The sequence below is a fragment of the Takifugu rubripes genome, chromosome 18, assembly GCF_901000725.2.
Source record: "Takifugu rubripes chromosome 18, fTakRub1.2, whole genome shotgun sequence".
Lineage (NCBI taxonomy): Eukaryota > Metazoa > Chordata > Actinopteri > Tetraodontiformes > Tetraodontidae > Takifugu > Takifugu rubripes.
In genome coordinates this window covers 6,551,772-6,566,533 of record NC_042302.1, presented here as the reverse complement: position 1 = coordinate 6,566,533, position 14,762 = coordinate 6,551,772, and the positions used below count along the sequence as shown (strand labels likewise).

The 14,762-nt window shown below is 47.9% G+C and overlaps 1 protein-coding gene and 1 long non-coding RNA gene across 9 annotated transcripts in view; both read left to right on the top strand.

The window, feature by feature from the left end:
* Positions 1-2,057: 2,057 nt before the first annotated feature.
* rassf8b (Ras association domain family member 8b) lies at positions 2,058-11,906 on the top strand. 6 transcript variants are annotated; one of them, XM_029825715.1, is made up of 9 exons: positions 2,058-2,392; positions 6,251-6,420; positions 7,413-7,763; positions 7,847-8,052; positions 8,154-8,357; positions 8,438-8,512; positions 8,595-8,717; positions 9,301-9,424; positions 9,770-11,906. In XM_029825715.1, the coding sequence occupies exons 2-9, from the start codon at positions 6,309-6,311 to the stop codon at positions 9,868-9,870; spliced, it is 1,296 nt and encodes a 431-aa protein (XP_029681575.1). In that variant the 5' UTR covers positions 2,058-2,392; positions 6,251-6,308; the 3' UTR covers positions 9,871-11,906. The 6 variants fall into 6 exon arrangements, with proteins under 6 accessions (XP_029681575.1, XP_029681574.1, XP_029681573.1 ...); XM_029825714.1 differs by having other exon boundaries at positions 2,058-2,397; XM_029825713.1 differs by having other exon boundaries at positions 2,058-2,398; positions 6,233-6,420.
* Positions 11,907-12,272: 366 nt separating this feature from the next.
* The window catches only part of LOC105417764 (uncharacterized), a 38,215-nt gene continuing 35,725 nt past the window's right edge, over positions 12,273-14,762 (top strand). For all 3 annotated transcript variants that reach the window (XR_965282.2, XR_003885786.1, XR_003885787.1), the window contains exon 1: positions 12,273-12,379. This is a non-coding gene — a long non-coding RNA (uncharacterized lncRNA). The remainder of the gene's footprint in view (positions 12,380-14,762) is intronic.

The following is a 14,762-nucleotide window of genomic DNA, read 5'->3' as shown; positions in this document are numbered from 1 at the left end:
GCAGTTTTTAATGGTTTCTTTTGACTCGGCAGCCCTTCGGAGCATTGGAGAATGTCTGGAATGTAGGGTCACGGACACGTTTACATCAGCGCCAGACGCTTTAGGAGAACGGAGATTAGTGCAATTCAGACGTATCCGCCGCCCCAAAGCGAAAAGGAGAGAAACTAACTGGAGTTTCATTTTAGGTTGGCAGAACCGGGCCGAGTTCAGTCACAACCTGATCTCCACCAGCTGATCTCTGATTGGTCACCTGCTTCTCTCTTGGACCCGCCTGACCTCTGACCCTTTAGGTTTTCTGTGTCGCTAATCAGGGGAACAAAATGCCAACTTCAATAGAGGCTGAAAATAAGACAACAGATTGGACATAAAAGGGAAGCAGAACTTTGATGTCTTTGTTTTGTTTCAGCCAAGTGACCTAAAACCATTTTTTGCAGCTGACTGACAAAAAGAGTTTACGCCAACGGGTTTTGACGGAAAAACCAAACAGGTGTTTCGTGTTGAAATCCAGATTACCTCGGTTAGAACCGGCCTCCGCTAACGAGCTCAGGCCTCGGGCTCCACGCCGGCTCCAGCCAAGTGTCTGAAACTCCTCTGTCTTCTCTGTATCGCTTCTTGTAAACTGAGAAATCTTTGAGATCGAGGAGAAAGGACGGATGTAGGCATCCGTTAGCTGTTACTTTTGGTGAAAAACCAGGGAAACTCTGGAAATTGGCCATAAATTGGGGTCAAGGATTCGTAACACGAGGTGTCAATGGCAGGAAGAGAGGGTTGCAGATGTTTCCTTTGGTTCAACCTGTTGAAGGGGACTTTTAGCTTTGTGCTGAAGAGCAGTGATTAATGGCACAGACTTCGTTTGTGTGAAGGAGACTTTGAGTCTGGATGGCTAAACGAACGGCTTGAATTTGTGATTCACTGCGCCCCCTGGTGGCCAACAGTCATGTAGATATTCACTGAAGTGTTTTCTGAAGGTTCCTGCATGACCTTTGCAGTTGTTGGCTGATCACAGCTCGGCGCTCAAAGACGCCAAACTGCTCTTAAATCAAGCGACTGAGCCTCTGAGAGGCGGCGTGATTGTGGCGTGCGTTGAGTTTACAGATGGCCTTTAAATCCCAAAAGCAGCTGTCAAACCTCGCCGCCCGCAGGAGGACATTAATCACGCGTGACGTGATTGTCATAATAGCGTAACCATATGTTGAATTAACTGTGGAGTTTATTGACTTCTAACACCAGCGTGAGTGAAGCTAAAACCGCCGAGGCGAAAAATCTGTCGAGCAGAAGTCGTGATTTCTCAGCTCTGAACCCACTCAGAGTATCAGAACTGTAACCATGGCGCTGAAGGTCGGCGGCAAATCTGCCCCTTCAGCACAAAAGAGGGCATGTTGGGAGGCATGGAGACCCCAGTGTTACACACACAGATCGTTCAGCATTAATCTCACAGGAGTGTGTTTAAACTCAAGTCTGATTCCAAAATAAAGGGCCGATAAGCTCATCAACAGTGTTTATCCCAAACCGCCACATTATATTATCAGAAATTACAGGATAATTCTTTTAAACCCATCCATTTTAATTAAATGTACCAATTTATTGCTGTTTTTACTCACTGTAAAGTGGTATTTTGTGTTAGAATCTTTATTTTCCTCACTTTAATCGTTTCGTGATACACACAAACTGCAGCAGATCCAAACAATTTATTAAAGATATAGTAACTAATATCTTAAATTTGTTACTAAAGAACTATCAGCGGATATGCAGAAGTCTAACTAAACAAATTTGTAGCTATAAAAAAAATCAACTCTCAGCTGTTTATATACATTATTTCTTATGTTTTATTTTGACGATTTGGTTTTTCTGTTGCTCTTGTAACGTTGATTTATAAATTCGAACCAAGCGAATTTTGTTATTTTAAAACGCTACGAACGGTCCGTCAACCAAACAAATGTTGGGATTCAAATATTTAAAAATATATCTCGTCCATTTCTGGATTTGCGGTCGAATCTGCGCCGCAGGGCGCCACCTGTCGGCCGCTGCCGGGTTCGACCACCTCCCAGTGGGTCCTACACGACCACGCGCCCGCTGATCGATTATCGATCACCCAACTCTGCGCCACAGCTGACGGCATCTCGCGCTCCTTTTTATTTGACGTCGCTCGCGCACCGCAGCCGGTCCATCATGCCTTGCGGCGTCCCGGAGCAGCCGCGGTCCGGACCTCAGAGGCGAGCAGGCGGAGCCGCGTGAGGAGCTCCGCGTCGGATGTCCAGCGAGCGGACGGTCGCGTGTTTACACCCAGAGGCGCGCGCGCCGTCGCGAGAAGCAGGCAGCAAAGACGGATCTTCCGCGTGGGACGGCGCGTGGAGTTAAAGGGCTGTTTTTTACCGCTACGGAGTAAAAAAAAAAAAAAAAGGTACGTTGTTTTTGTGATGTGCTGTTGAACGCTGCCGTTTGCTGGTGCGCTGTCAGCGTCTCACAACTTTTATTCTTCCATCCTCCACTATTTGTATCCCTGCTTTAAAGCGCAAAAGTACACACTTTTATCATTTCACAAACAAGTGCACAGACTGTCATGGGGAGAATGTGGGGATCCATAATCCTGCAGGGAGTGGGGGGGGGGGGGGGGGATCTGCTGATCCCTGCAGTGATGAATGATCCTAATAGAGTTTGGAAATAAACGCCAACTCAGCAGCGGGTTTTAATCAGACTTCCTCCAACCGGAATACAGTGGAGGAGTCCTTGAAGCGCCCATGTGATGAAGGTGAGGGTGAGACTCCCTCAGTGGGACACAAACGGCAGCACTGTTGGAGAATTAGAGCAGTTAGGAGCGTTTTAGGAGTTGGGGGTTAACATTTGAAAAATAAATCAGCTCAGGATGAGACACTCACGTGAAAAGACCTTTCTTAATAATTCCTCTGTTTATCTTTGGGCAGACCCCCCAGCGACATCTCCACCTCTTTGCGGTCTAATAAGCTCCAGGTCTTACAGGGTTAAAGGCTTATTGTTTCCACCAAGCTGATTAGTTAACTTTTGAGACTGCGAGGTGGCCGTCTGGTCAGCTGCTGTTGCGAACATTTGGGACAAAATGGTGGATTTGGTGTCGAAGCGCTGATACTTTTCTCTCTCTCGTGTTGGCGACCCGTCGAATGAGGTTAAAGGGTTTGGCTTGGGTGTTAATACCAATTTTGCTGTCATTTACTAGCATTATGGTGCTAGTATCCTGACCAGCATTTGGCCTTAGTATAGCCAAACGAGATTAGAGATGGAGTTAGTTTTATTTACCAAGATTTTTGCCTTAAAACGACGATGAAATGTTGCGTTCGACAGCCAGATTCTGTTGGCTAGGCTAGCTGCCAATACCGATAATGTTGCCTACTCACTTTTCTGGCTGCTGTTTTCAAGCTGGGGCCGTAAATAATGTTAACAGTTTGAGAAGGCAACACTCAAACCCCAGATATTTCCTTATGTACAATGCCGACTCTCTGCCAGTAGGAGAGTGTTGCGGGAACCTGCCGCTGCGAGCGCCTCCATGTTTTCTGGCAAACCACATTGAGTGGAAACAAAGAGGAAGTGACAGGAAAGTACGGGCTGCCTCCTTAATTGTCAGTGATTGTTTGGTTTACTTTCCCAGACCGTGGCCTCCAATCAGTCCAGTCATCTATGCGAGGCTCGGACAAAGCCGGAGCTGCGTTGCCATGGCGAGGGATTGTTTGCATCCAGTCATGCTGTATAGCCATGTGGGCACACACTCACTGCAGCGGGCTCTTTTGTTTGTGTACCACTTGTTTCGGCGGACCCCCTCCCGTCGCCCCACACCCCCCCGTCGCTGTAAAACCGGCCCCTGGTTGCGTCATCGCCCCCGGCTGAAACGCTCTGTTGCCGCCTGTTTTACACCCTCACATCTATTCAAACGTGTGCATTATTTTAATAGCATGGCCGTCAAATCTCCGGAGCATTGAAGACGCGATCTTTAAGACTAGAACTGATATTTTAGGAAATGCCAGTGAGAAACAAGCAGTTGCCCCAGTGTGACACCTCCCCATCTTGGCCTTCTTGTGGCATCCTGAGAATGACACTTAAGGAGAGAGAGACTGATGTCACCACTAAGTTTAGCGCTGTGGTTCACGGCCCTCACCGGGCGATTCCTCACATCCGAAACTGAATAGCCGCAGCAACATTCCAGAGCGGTGCTTCATCATGCTAACGGCGGCGTCCCGAACATGTTTACAGCAACCTGAAATAAAATAAGTAAACAAATGAAGAGATAAATAAACCAATGGCCCATCTGGAAAACTGAAAAAGATTAGAATCTTTCATGGATCTAGATTCCTGTCCTCGATGAGGCCTCAATTCAACCAGGATTTCTGTCCTACCAGGTAGACAATGCTTTCACCAAGATCCCACTTTTGTGGTGAAGGATGTTTTATGCCTGGTAGGAAAGAAAACCTGGCTGGATTGAGGCCCTCGAGGACTCGGTCTTCATGCCTCTAGTTGGGAGGGCTGAGGACCGGTGCCACTAGATGTTGCTAAATCCTTCACATGTCAACGTGGACATGCAAGCTGTCTAAAAGAAGAGTGCCCGATCCAGTCACCGAAGGCCACAGACCAGCCGGGTTTTCTGTCCTACCAGGTAGACGTCCCTGGAAGTGGTTTCTGCCTGGTAAGACAGAAAACCTGGCTCGTCTTTGGCCCCTGGAGGACTAGATTTCTGCATCCCTGGTCTGACATGTGTACAAGTTGATGTTAAAGGTACCGAAGGTCAAAACAATCAAAGCATGTGCATGAGAAAGCGAATTCAATGCAGCGCCTGAGTAGATTTCCTTCTTGCGGCCATGTCTCTGCTCGCTGTCCTGGATTCCCAATGTCTGCGCTGCTCAGTCTAAATGTATATTTATGTCCAGGATCCAAAATAGAAACACAGCATAATAATCTGTTTGCTCGCTTCGCCGCTGGAATTATTAATTAATTCACACTCCGGGGTTTTTAAAAAGGAGCTGTAATTTAGATCAAAGACATGAAAGGAAGCGGAATGATGAAAATTCCCAGCAATCACAGCAACAGTACGGCGGAGATGTTGGCAAGATGGGGGGAAGAGACGCAAAGCCACGGAGGGAAACATCGGCCCGGCGTGAGTTCAACAGCGCTCGGCGCCCAATAAACACTCTGCTACAACATTTCACAAGGTGCCACCAGGAAATTCTTACCCCCCCAACAACTTTCAGAAACTAATCGGAGCTTCTTTTCTTCTCTGTTGCGGCTGGTTTATCTATCTACCCTTTTATTCCCGCGTTTCAGCGAGCTGTATTTATGGGCGTGCTCTGGTAATACAGGCCTGTAACAGGCGTCTGGCCGTATCTGTCTATGGTTGCAAATCATCCAGCACCAAAGGCAGGGCCCCGCCTCCAGCGGTCGCTCTAATGCGGCCTCGCTGGGACATAAGCCTCCTTGGGGGCGGGGACGGGGGTGGAATTGCTGGGGAAGATTGGGAGCACCGTTCCAGCTGTGAGGAAGATGGAAGGCATCTATATTGCCAAGTAATATGGGAGTCAAGGATCAGAGCATAACTGATGGCCTAAAGAGGAGCAAAGATGGCTGCCGCCCAGCGGGGCTGCTCTTCTGCTGCTCCGCTGCACCCGCCTGCTGTGGTGGCTTTGCCAGGTTCATAATGGCTCCCTCTGCCTCTGCCGGTGTCAGCAGAAATGGCTCTTACGGGCAGGCTGTAAGCTTTACTGCGCTGACACGATTAAATGTATTGAACGCGGCCTCAAGGTGGCAACCACATGTGACAGTTCATTGCAACTGCACTTTTAACCACTTTTGCCGTGACCTCCAGTCCAGCAGGGGGCAGTGCAACATGCTGAAAAACCTGTCAAAGAGCGCAACCTAGAGGTTTTTTGATAAGTTTCCGGGCAGAGTTGCGTCTTCATACACCCAGAAGACGTTGAGATGGTGTTTGGGCAACCTAGGAGGAGAAGATCGCTGTAATGTCAAGGTCAAAATCTGTTTTGAAGCTGCTAAATGTGCAATTTCGTGCCTGCTGTGCACTGCCTGGAGGGATATGTATATATTTCAAGTTTATTAAACTTATAACAGTCGCCTGCTGTTGCTGATGAGAGCGGTGAAGGTGAACCAAATCTGTGTGGGATTCTTCCCCGAAGGTCGTTGCTAATGTCGCCTCGTTAGCGCTGACTGTTTAACTGTTTGTTTTACGGCTGTGAAACTGTGTTTTTTCTGAACTGCAAACAGCCTCCCTGTTTCCCTCAAGGATGGACGGAACTTGCTAGCTCCCCCTTGTGGCGCGGAAGAATGAGGTCCTCTCCATGAAGGCCATGGAGCTCAAAGTTTGGGTGGACGGAGTGCAGCGCATCGTGTGCGGGGTCACGGAGTTCACCACGTGCCAGGAAGTGGTCATCGCCTTGGCACAGGCTATCGGTAAGATAGCGACAGCAAATGTTGTCTTTTACTTTATTTATCTTGTTTTGATGAAGCAAACTCAAACTAAAAAGTCCAAAACCAGGAAGAGCTCTGAAAATCTGTGTCTTTGAGTTAAAGCTTCAACTAAAGTGGCGTAAAGGGGGGGGTTCTCTTCGGCAGGAGGAGATAAATCGCAGTGAAATGAAAAGCGACTCCAGGGCACAGATTGATTTACGTAAAAATTGCCGCAGTTTTAATTTAACGCGCTCCATCACCGACGCTCAGGCATTGTATGGAACTGCACACACATCTCTGCCAATCAAAGACAATTTAAATATCCACATATAACATTTGTTGCGGTGAAAGGTGTTGGCAGGAGTTACGGCCTCCATTGTCCTTTGTGTCCGGGCTTTGATGTGAATGGCTGACGAATGTGTAAAAGTCGTGGGTGAGAGAAGGGCGGGAGCCTCTTTATCTACACACACTCATGAACCGCGGCCCCGGAGTTGAGCTTAGTTTTCCCACCGTAAAGTTCTCTCTTTAAACATGTTGAAACAGCACAAGCGTGGGAGACCTGTGTAACAACTTGATGACAACACGTGACAGCGTTAATGAGGCGGCACGCTTTATACGCCAGGAATCGGGATCCTGTGTGGATGTGGCCAAGGGGCCAATTATAGAGCCTCGCGAAGTGCCACAGATCAATCGAACCCCCTTGAGGATGTTGAAACAATGGCAACAACAATAATAATGAATCCAATGCTCTGATGAGGCCAAAGCCTGCCGCTCGTTCCCCCCCTAGTGGCGGGTTGGTGTAATGTAATAAGTCCCACCTCAACTTTATCTTTGAGAAGGATCGTGTCTGAACATAAACCATCAAAAATTGCTCAAAAACATATTCTGTAGAGACATTATGCAGATGTATGATCAAAGTGGATGCGTTTGTTCTTGATCAGATACAACGTTTGACTGCTGTTGTGGGAAAACCTAAAAATAAAATCTTGGCCCAGGGCGCACTGGCAGGTACACATTAATCGAGAAATGGCGTGAGACAGAACGCCACCTGGCTCCCCATGAGAACCCCGTGTTATCGCTCAACAAGTGGGGTCAGTACGCCAGCGATGTCCAGCTCATCCTCCAGCGAACCGGGCCGTCTGCTAGCGAGCGACCGACCTCGGACGGTCGGGCTCGCGTCCCAGAGCGCGGCCTCTACAGACAGAGCCTGCCGCCTCTGGCCAAGCTCCGACCTTCAGGGACGGACCGCTCGCTCAAAAGGAGGGAGCCGAAACGCAAATCTCTCACCTTCACCGGAGGCGCCAGAGGACTGCGGGACATATTCGGGAAAAGCAGAGATGGCGAAGGTATGAAAGTGTGTTTGGGGCTTGAAGCTTGCTGCTGTGATGTACCTGGAAGTTTGGTCCAATCTCCGCCCCTTTCATCACAGCCAAACAGCCCCAGCAGCGCAGCGTGAGCTTAAACCTGTGCAGGGTTGGAGGTGTTGGAGGAGCATCTGTGCCTGGGAGTCCAGCCAGGGAGCTGAGTCGGCTGGTGCAACTGCAGCGAGACAAGCTCCAGGCCCTGGAGAGCCGTCTGCTGGGCTGTGAAGCAGAGATGCAAGACTGGGACGACTCTACCGGGAAGGTCGACCAAGTGAGTGAAGCCGACTGGCGGCCAACTCCGCTTCCAAGTTTTCATGAGGAGGGGGTATTTTTTTTCTTAAAGTTTCAGTCGCGCCGTTTATCATCCATCAGGGAGGAAACCTGGAGGACGAGGTGCTGCTTTTGGAGCAGCTGGTGAGGAGGAATGACAAGGAGATGGAGGAAGAGGAGTTCTGGCACAACGAGCTGCTGATCGAGCAGGAGAGCGAGCAGCAGCTCCGGGTAAAACTGGCCGAGCTGCAGGGCTGCGTGCGCGACTGTGAGGCCAAGCTCGAGCAGTACTTAGCGCGCATCGAGGTGGGCGTGGCCCCGGCGATCATTGATTCTGTTCACGAGTTTCAGTTCGTCGTTATAAAGAAAACTTGTTTGTGGTGCAGAGAATGGAGGCAGGTGTGGAGCAGGAGCAGCTGCAGCAGGAGGCCGAGCTCAACCAGGAAGTCAACGAGGAGGAGGTACGAACGTACAAACGAACAAAATTAGCTAGGAGAATTAGCTCCTTTGGTGGATATCTGCTTCACCTTCCTCCACTTCCAGGTGGAATCGCAGATGGAGAAAGTGAAGGCAGAGCTGGAGGTTCAGAGCCAACACACGGCGCGGCTGGAGAGCAGCTGCAGGGCGTTGGAACGCTCCCTCGGCCAGTCTGGGAAGAGACTCCAGGTCAGCCGCCATTTTCGTTGCTCTGATCCAAAAGGACGTTGAAAAAAAACCCGGTGTAAGGAATGTTACTTTTGAGGAATGCTCAGCGAAACCTGCAACGGCGCTCAAGAATCTCTACACACGGGCAGACTCACAAGAAATCGAAAGTCATTATGCGGCGGGCAGTGAGGCAAAGTTTAATCTGTGGCTCACAGGGATGCACATCGGCTACATACATCCTTGTCTGAAGTCGAGCATTATGTGCACAGATGAGGTCCAGCAGGGTGTGGAAAGCATGAGGTAATGTGAAGGGGAAAGGAGGATATTACAGCATTCTTCTGCTGATTAAAGAGGGGCCTGAATAACATACTCAATCCTTCGCTTGGGGGTTGCGTAACCACGGGGGAGCTAACTCGGCTATTTAGCTTTCTTATCTTGACTTCTACGAAATAAGATCCACATTTGGTTCAGCTGTTAAAATCCCGCACGCTGCGAACGCTCCAGCACCGGCAAACTCCCCCCAAGACAAAATCCCATTTTTAACCAAGTGAAGCGTCACATTTAATTTTATTTATTTATTTTTTTTTAAACTTTTCTGGGGCAGGAGAAGGAACAGGAACTGGAGCAGCTGACGAAAGAGCTACGACAGGTTAACCTGCAGCAGTTCATTCAGCAGACCGGTACCAAGGTCACAGTGCTACCCGCTCAGCCCGCAACAGAAATTTACGGTGTGGACACACACACACACACACACACACACACACACACACACACACACACACACACACACTGAACCAACAAAAGAGTTATTGGCAATATCTGTCCACATATTGACAATCCAGGAGTGCGCTCACATTTATGCGCACACGCTGACCCCTGGTGGTCATTCTGTGAATTACACGTTTAGACTGCTGGTCAGGAACTCGAATACTTGAACCACTATGAAGTCAGTAAATGACACAAGAACGGGAACACACAGGTGAAAAGTGTGAATAACCGCTACATGCAGGAGAGACACACGACAGAAACTAACAATGAACCCTGCGTGGCTGTTTTTGTTTCCATCTACGCAGCAGATACGGAGTCCCTGAAACGACTCGGCTCTTCTCGTCTCTTACCCAGCAACCCACGCAGTCTCCAAGGCAGCCTCAACCCCGAGGGCATCTATGTTTGACGCCCCGACCTTTGCCCAGAAGACCATACCAGCAGTGTTGATTCGACACACGATCCAGAACGTGAGGAGTGACCATCACGTACGGAAGAGATAAAAAGACGTTCAGCGCCTTCCTGCTTGTTCCTTTACTAGAACTGACTGAACCTGGTGTCAATATTTTGCAAAATAATGTAGTAGAAGGAGGTTTTAGCCCAACAGTGCAAAGTTTTAGAGTAAGTTCATTCCAGTGTTGTAAATAAGAACATTTCAGCGTGGACACTAATCACACTCGAGCGACTACACCCGTGCTGTGTCCATAGCCATAAATGATTGCCTTAATTTGATGTTTTAGAACTAGATGTCAACAAACTTTGTTGGGAATCACAACTTAAGCTAGCTGAGGGACTGTGCGCCGTATATCCACTCTGACTAACAAAGGTGATGTCAACTTAACACTTAAATCTCATGGTCTATTTCAAGTTCAGTGTTAGTTTTTAACAGAGAACTTTGGATTTCTTGAAGGGAAATCTCTTTTGGCCTCTGTCTAAACACGACTCCATCCCCAGCCCAACCACAAGATGGCGACAAAACACATATTTTAGCCAGGTGGAACTGAATTTGAGGCGTCTTCGTTCATTCTTCCGGGTTGTTTCCGACTGTTGAAAAGCTGACAATTAAAAGAATGTTGTGCTCATCGTGCAGGGACAAATGCTACATTTAAAATATTTTAATGACCTAAAGATGTCTTATATAAACCAAAGCTAGCGTGTCAAACATGTATAGTTAGATGAATGTACCGTTATTTTGGAATTATGCAACTTGTCAGATGTACAAACCTGGCTTAAATAAGAAGATAATTAATCTTTCCCCTTTATGTTTTGTCGTTAATATTGAAGCCCTACAGCTGCAGAAGGAAAGGAAAGACAAACTGCATGAAACTATGAATGCAAATAAGAGTCAATAAACCACAGTAGAAAAAATGTTGGAGGAAAAAAATATATTTTCACTTATATGTTAAATATAGATATTATACCACATTCGCAAGTTGTATTTTTTTAAAGCGAACACATCATTTTAAATGTTGCTGATGTATTTTTAATGTATTTAATCTTCTATGTCATCAGCCACTCGCCCACAGGCAGCTTCGGTGTGGATGTCCACACTCGCGGATCTGAATTCCTCCTTTAATTTGATTTAATTCTTGTATTTTTCCCCCCTTCATTTCACACATGTGATGCTTTACTGACCCTCATTTGAGCCCATCAGGCGCTGTGTGTTTGCGCCGAGATAACAGGAACGGACTCCATCTCACTGTTTGCTCTGCGGCGGAAGCGATAATGTCCGGGAGGAATTCACCTCGCAACTTGGCAAACGGCTCACATAAATTGTTCTGAGACTAAAGTTGGTAGTTTTTTTTTTTATTTCTCCTATTTTTCCCCAACCCCCATCACCATCTCTTTTTTTTCCTCCTCTTCCTCCCACCCACGGTTTGCAGCGCGTTGTCATGGCAACAGCTTCCGCGGTGACACGGAGACTGATAAAGGAATCCCTGAACTCCAAGTTTTTCAGCGGCGGCGTGCCTCAGGGCCAACTTTCCCGCCTCCTGTCAAACAAATATTCTCCTTGTTTCTCTGAGTTGTGAGTTTTTCCACATTGGTGGTTAAAAATGTCTCCGACCCGTCGCTGGGCCGCGATTGTGGGATCGGCCGTCAACGCTCGGATATCTTTCAGAATTCCGAATAAAAGAGGGAACATGGGCATCAGACAGTCACCCATAAACGCTCTACAGCCACTTTGACCTGCTGTGTGTTGAAGTGTCACATTTCCAGTTAACACCGCTGGGTTTTGTGTTGTAACCCACGACTGACTTGCACTAACTCATATTTACAGAAATTACTGTCGCCAATGGTGCAACAATTACGATTTTTGTATGATTTTAGTGTTCCGTTTCCGGACTGACTCCTGCAGTTCACCACCTTTTTGCCCGTGTGGAAGATCCCAAACTGCTGTAAATTATTTTAAATCATGCCAGAAATTAATAAATATGTTCTTCAGTGCTGCTATTTGTATTATTTATGAATGCCATGGATGTTTTCCTCACTGCATTAGGACTAAAGACATAAAGACAGCGTTAGCAGAAGCTGGCTAACAGATTAAGCACACCCATATGTTAATAATCATTTTAAAAGGCGCAACATTTTTCTGTTTTGTCGACTAAAATGCTGCTAACAAGCTTTTACCGTATTGATATGTGTGATTCTGACAGGAGTGTGATGTAGCACCGGAGTTAGCCTGAGCTAGCTTGTGTAAACACCTGCAGAGACAGCTGGTTTAGGTTTGTACAGACTCGCGAGTTTTCTTCAGTCCTGTTTCACGTCTCCGTCTGCGTGTGTGCGTGCGCGCTCACCTGTCTAATTATCGCAGGTGTCCCCCACCTGTGGTTGATTAGCCCCGCCCACTTCCTCACGACGAACCAGCCTGTCCTCTCTCGTCACACTTCCAGCCCGTTTCCTCGCTTATCGGCCAAATTGTGAGTAATCAGTCTTTATGATTTTTGTAATATGGCTGAAATTACATTGATTTTACGAACTGATTTCTGACCTGGACACATACATTCCCCCCCTCCCCGCGCGCGCCAAACCCCCCCCCCAAAACACGTTAAACTGTTCCCATTTGGAATTGTTTTGATGCTGTCAACAGTAAACAAAACGGTGGATTCACGGCAAGTTTGTGAGTTTTTAATTTCAGAGTTACATGTGCGTGATCAAACAAGGTGAACAGAGAAAATTAATGGTATGAATTAAATTAAATTTGTCTTTGTTTTGACGGCAATTGGCCCAGAACTGCTCAGCACGCGCGCACGCACACACACACGCGCGCGCACACACACGCACGCACGCACACACACGTGCGCTTTAGTATTGATCTGAGACACCGTTTTAATTATTTTCCAGCAGCGGGCGACTTCTGACACCTTGCTGAGTTTGAGAACCTTGAGTTATCACATCAGGCGTGTTTAGATGGAGGGTGGCTCGGCGTCTCCCCCATGAATTCCTGCTTCAAATAGGGCTCAACCGCTGGGTCACAGGGGCTCGTGTTCCATCTCTGAATCCCCTCTTCATCTTTCTTTTTTGTTTGCTGCTGCATCAATGCAACCTAACTGATCTTTTACTGCTCCGTGTATTTTTGTCCTGTGTGTAAAAATTCATAATGATTGCCACATTTCCCAGCTTGTGGGGACAACTTTGACCAGAAAAATCTCGGCTAGATTGGCTCCTTTCTCCATCCTGATCAGATTGCGCAGCCATTCCGCAGCTTGCAGCGACATCAAAGCAAAGTAGGAGCTTTATCAAAGGCAAAATCCTTAAGAGGGAAGCGGTGCGACGGCTCTTTGTGTGGGGAAACCGGATGTAGATCAGAGATGAGATGTGAGTCATCTGAAAGTCCTCCAGATGCCTGCCGACTTCCCTATTCTGGAGGACTTAAATCTCAATTTCTCCTTTTTGATGTAAATTTTGCACCTTAGATTGATCAAATAATCTCTGTCGACTGGTAAATTGTGTGCGTATGAGTGTGTGTGTGGAAGCCATGGCGGATGCTGTCATTAAATAGCCCCTCGGCCCCGCTCTTGAATTTGTTTATTCCGCACTGGGCACCGGAGTAGGTGGCAAACAGATGGGCATCCATGAATTATGGAAATTTCGGGCTTTGATTCACCACCACACACTCCGCTGGATAAAAGCAACTCCGAGGTTGCCAAGTTCTGCGTTGCGCGGGGCTGTTCCACCAGTCAGTCGGCAGTGGGATGGAACCGAGGCCTGATTGATGTTGTTTACAATGCCATCTCGCGTCATGTTTTTTCATGTGTTTCCTGTTAAGTTTGCCGAACGCTGTGAATTCCCGCTCTCTGTCTGGGTGCAGTTTTTGGAAAAGATGCCGATTTGTTGCTCGGCCAGAAGTTAAATGTGATTGATGGAACTCTTCTAAATGTGCGTGGAGTCAGCCTTTGGCTTGGCGCCGAAACTCAAGACTCGAGTGTATCTGAAGACAACCCCCCCCCCCCCCCCCACACACACACACACACCTTCGCTCTCCCGCCTGTGTTTGGAATGCAGGTACTTTTAGCAAATGGATATATCAAAAATTCGCTCAACCCAGTTAGCCTCACAGAGTGTCTGCTAGCCTCGGACTACCAAACCGAAGCCCATCGATTGCACCGGGTTACAAAATGGCCGACGTTCTCAGGGCCGTACTTGCTAAATTTCTCTTTGTATAATTCGGAAATTGCTTCTGTCAAATGAATCGGCCTCCCGTCTCTCGCTGCCCTGCACCCCCTCCCTTAAGAGTGAGCAGGGCGGCGCTACAGGGTAATTAATCATGTATATCGCTTCATTCTTGAGTTATATCTGAAACGCTGTAATCAAAGCCCCTTTAAACTTGTTTGAAACAAGCACCAATTATGAGCATCGGCCTTGCAACTCGCCTGCAACGCCGCTGCCCTCCTGCGTCCACCAGCTCACCCCCCCCCCCCCCCCCCAATCCCCCCAACACCCCACTGTTGCCATCTCTCCATTTTTTATAAATGAAGAGGGACAGCCTTATCCCGGAACCAACGCGGAAAAGCAATTAAAAAGGAATTAAGGGTGTGCAGGGAGAAATTGGATATGATATCCGACACCTATTGTAAATGTCAGTGTTATTACGGTGTTGTTGTTTCTCGCTCCTCCGGCCGCCCTGCCTGTTTTCAGGAGTGACAGCCTGCAGTCCGCCGGACTTAATGAAGCCGTCGCAGCAGCCAGGGCCTCGGCGCGGTGATGAGTGCTGCTTATCCTCTTTTACATGCAGCTCTCATTAAGATCAGTTTTACCGGTGAATAACAACAGCCCCCCTCCCCCCCCGAAAGTCTCCGTCCT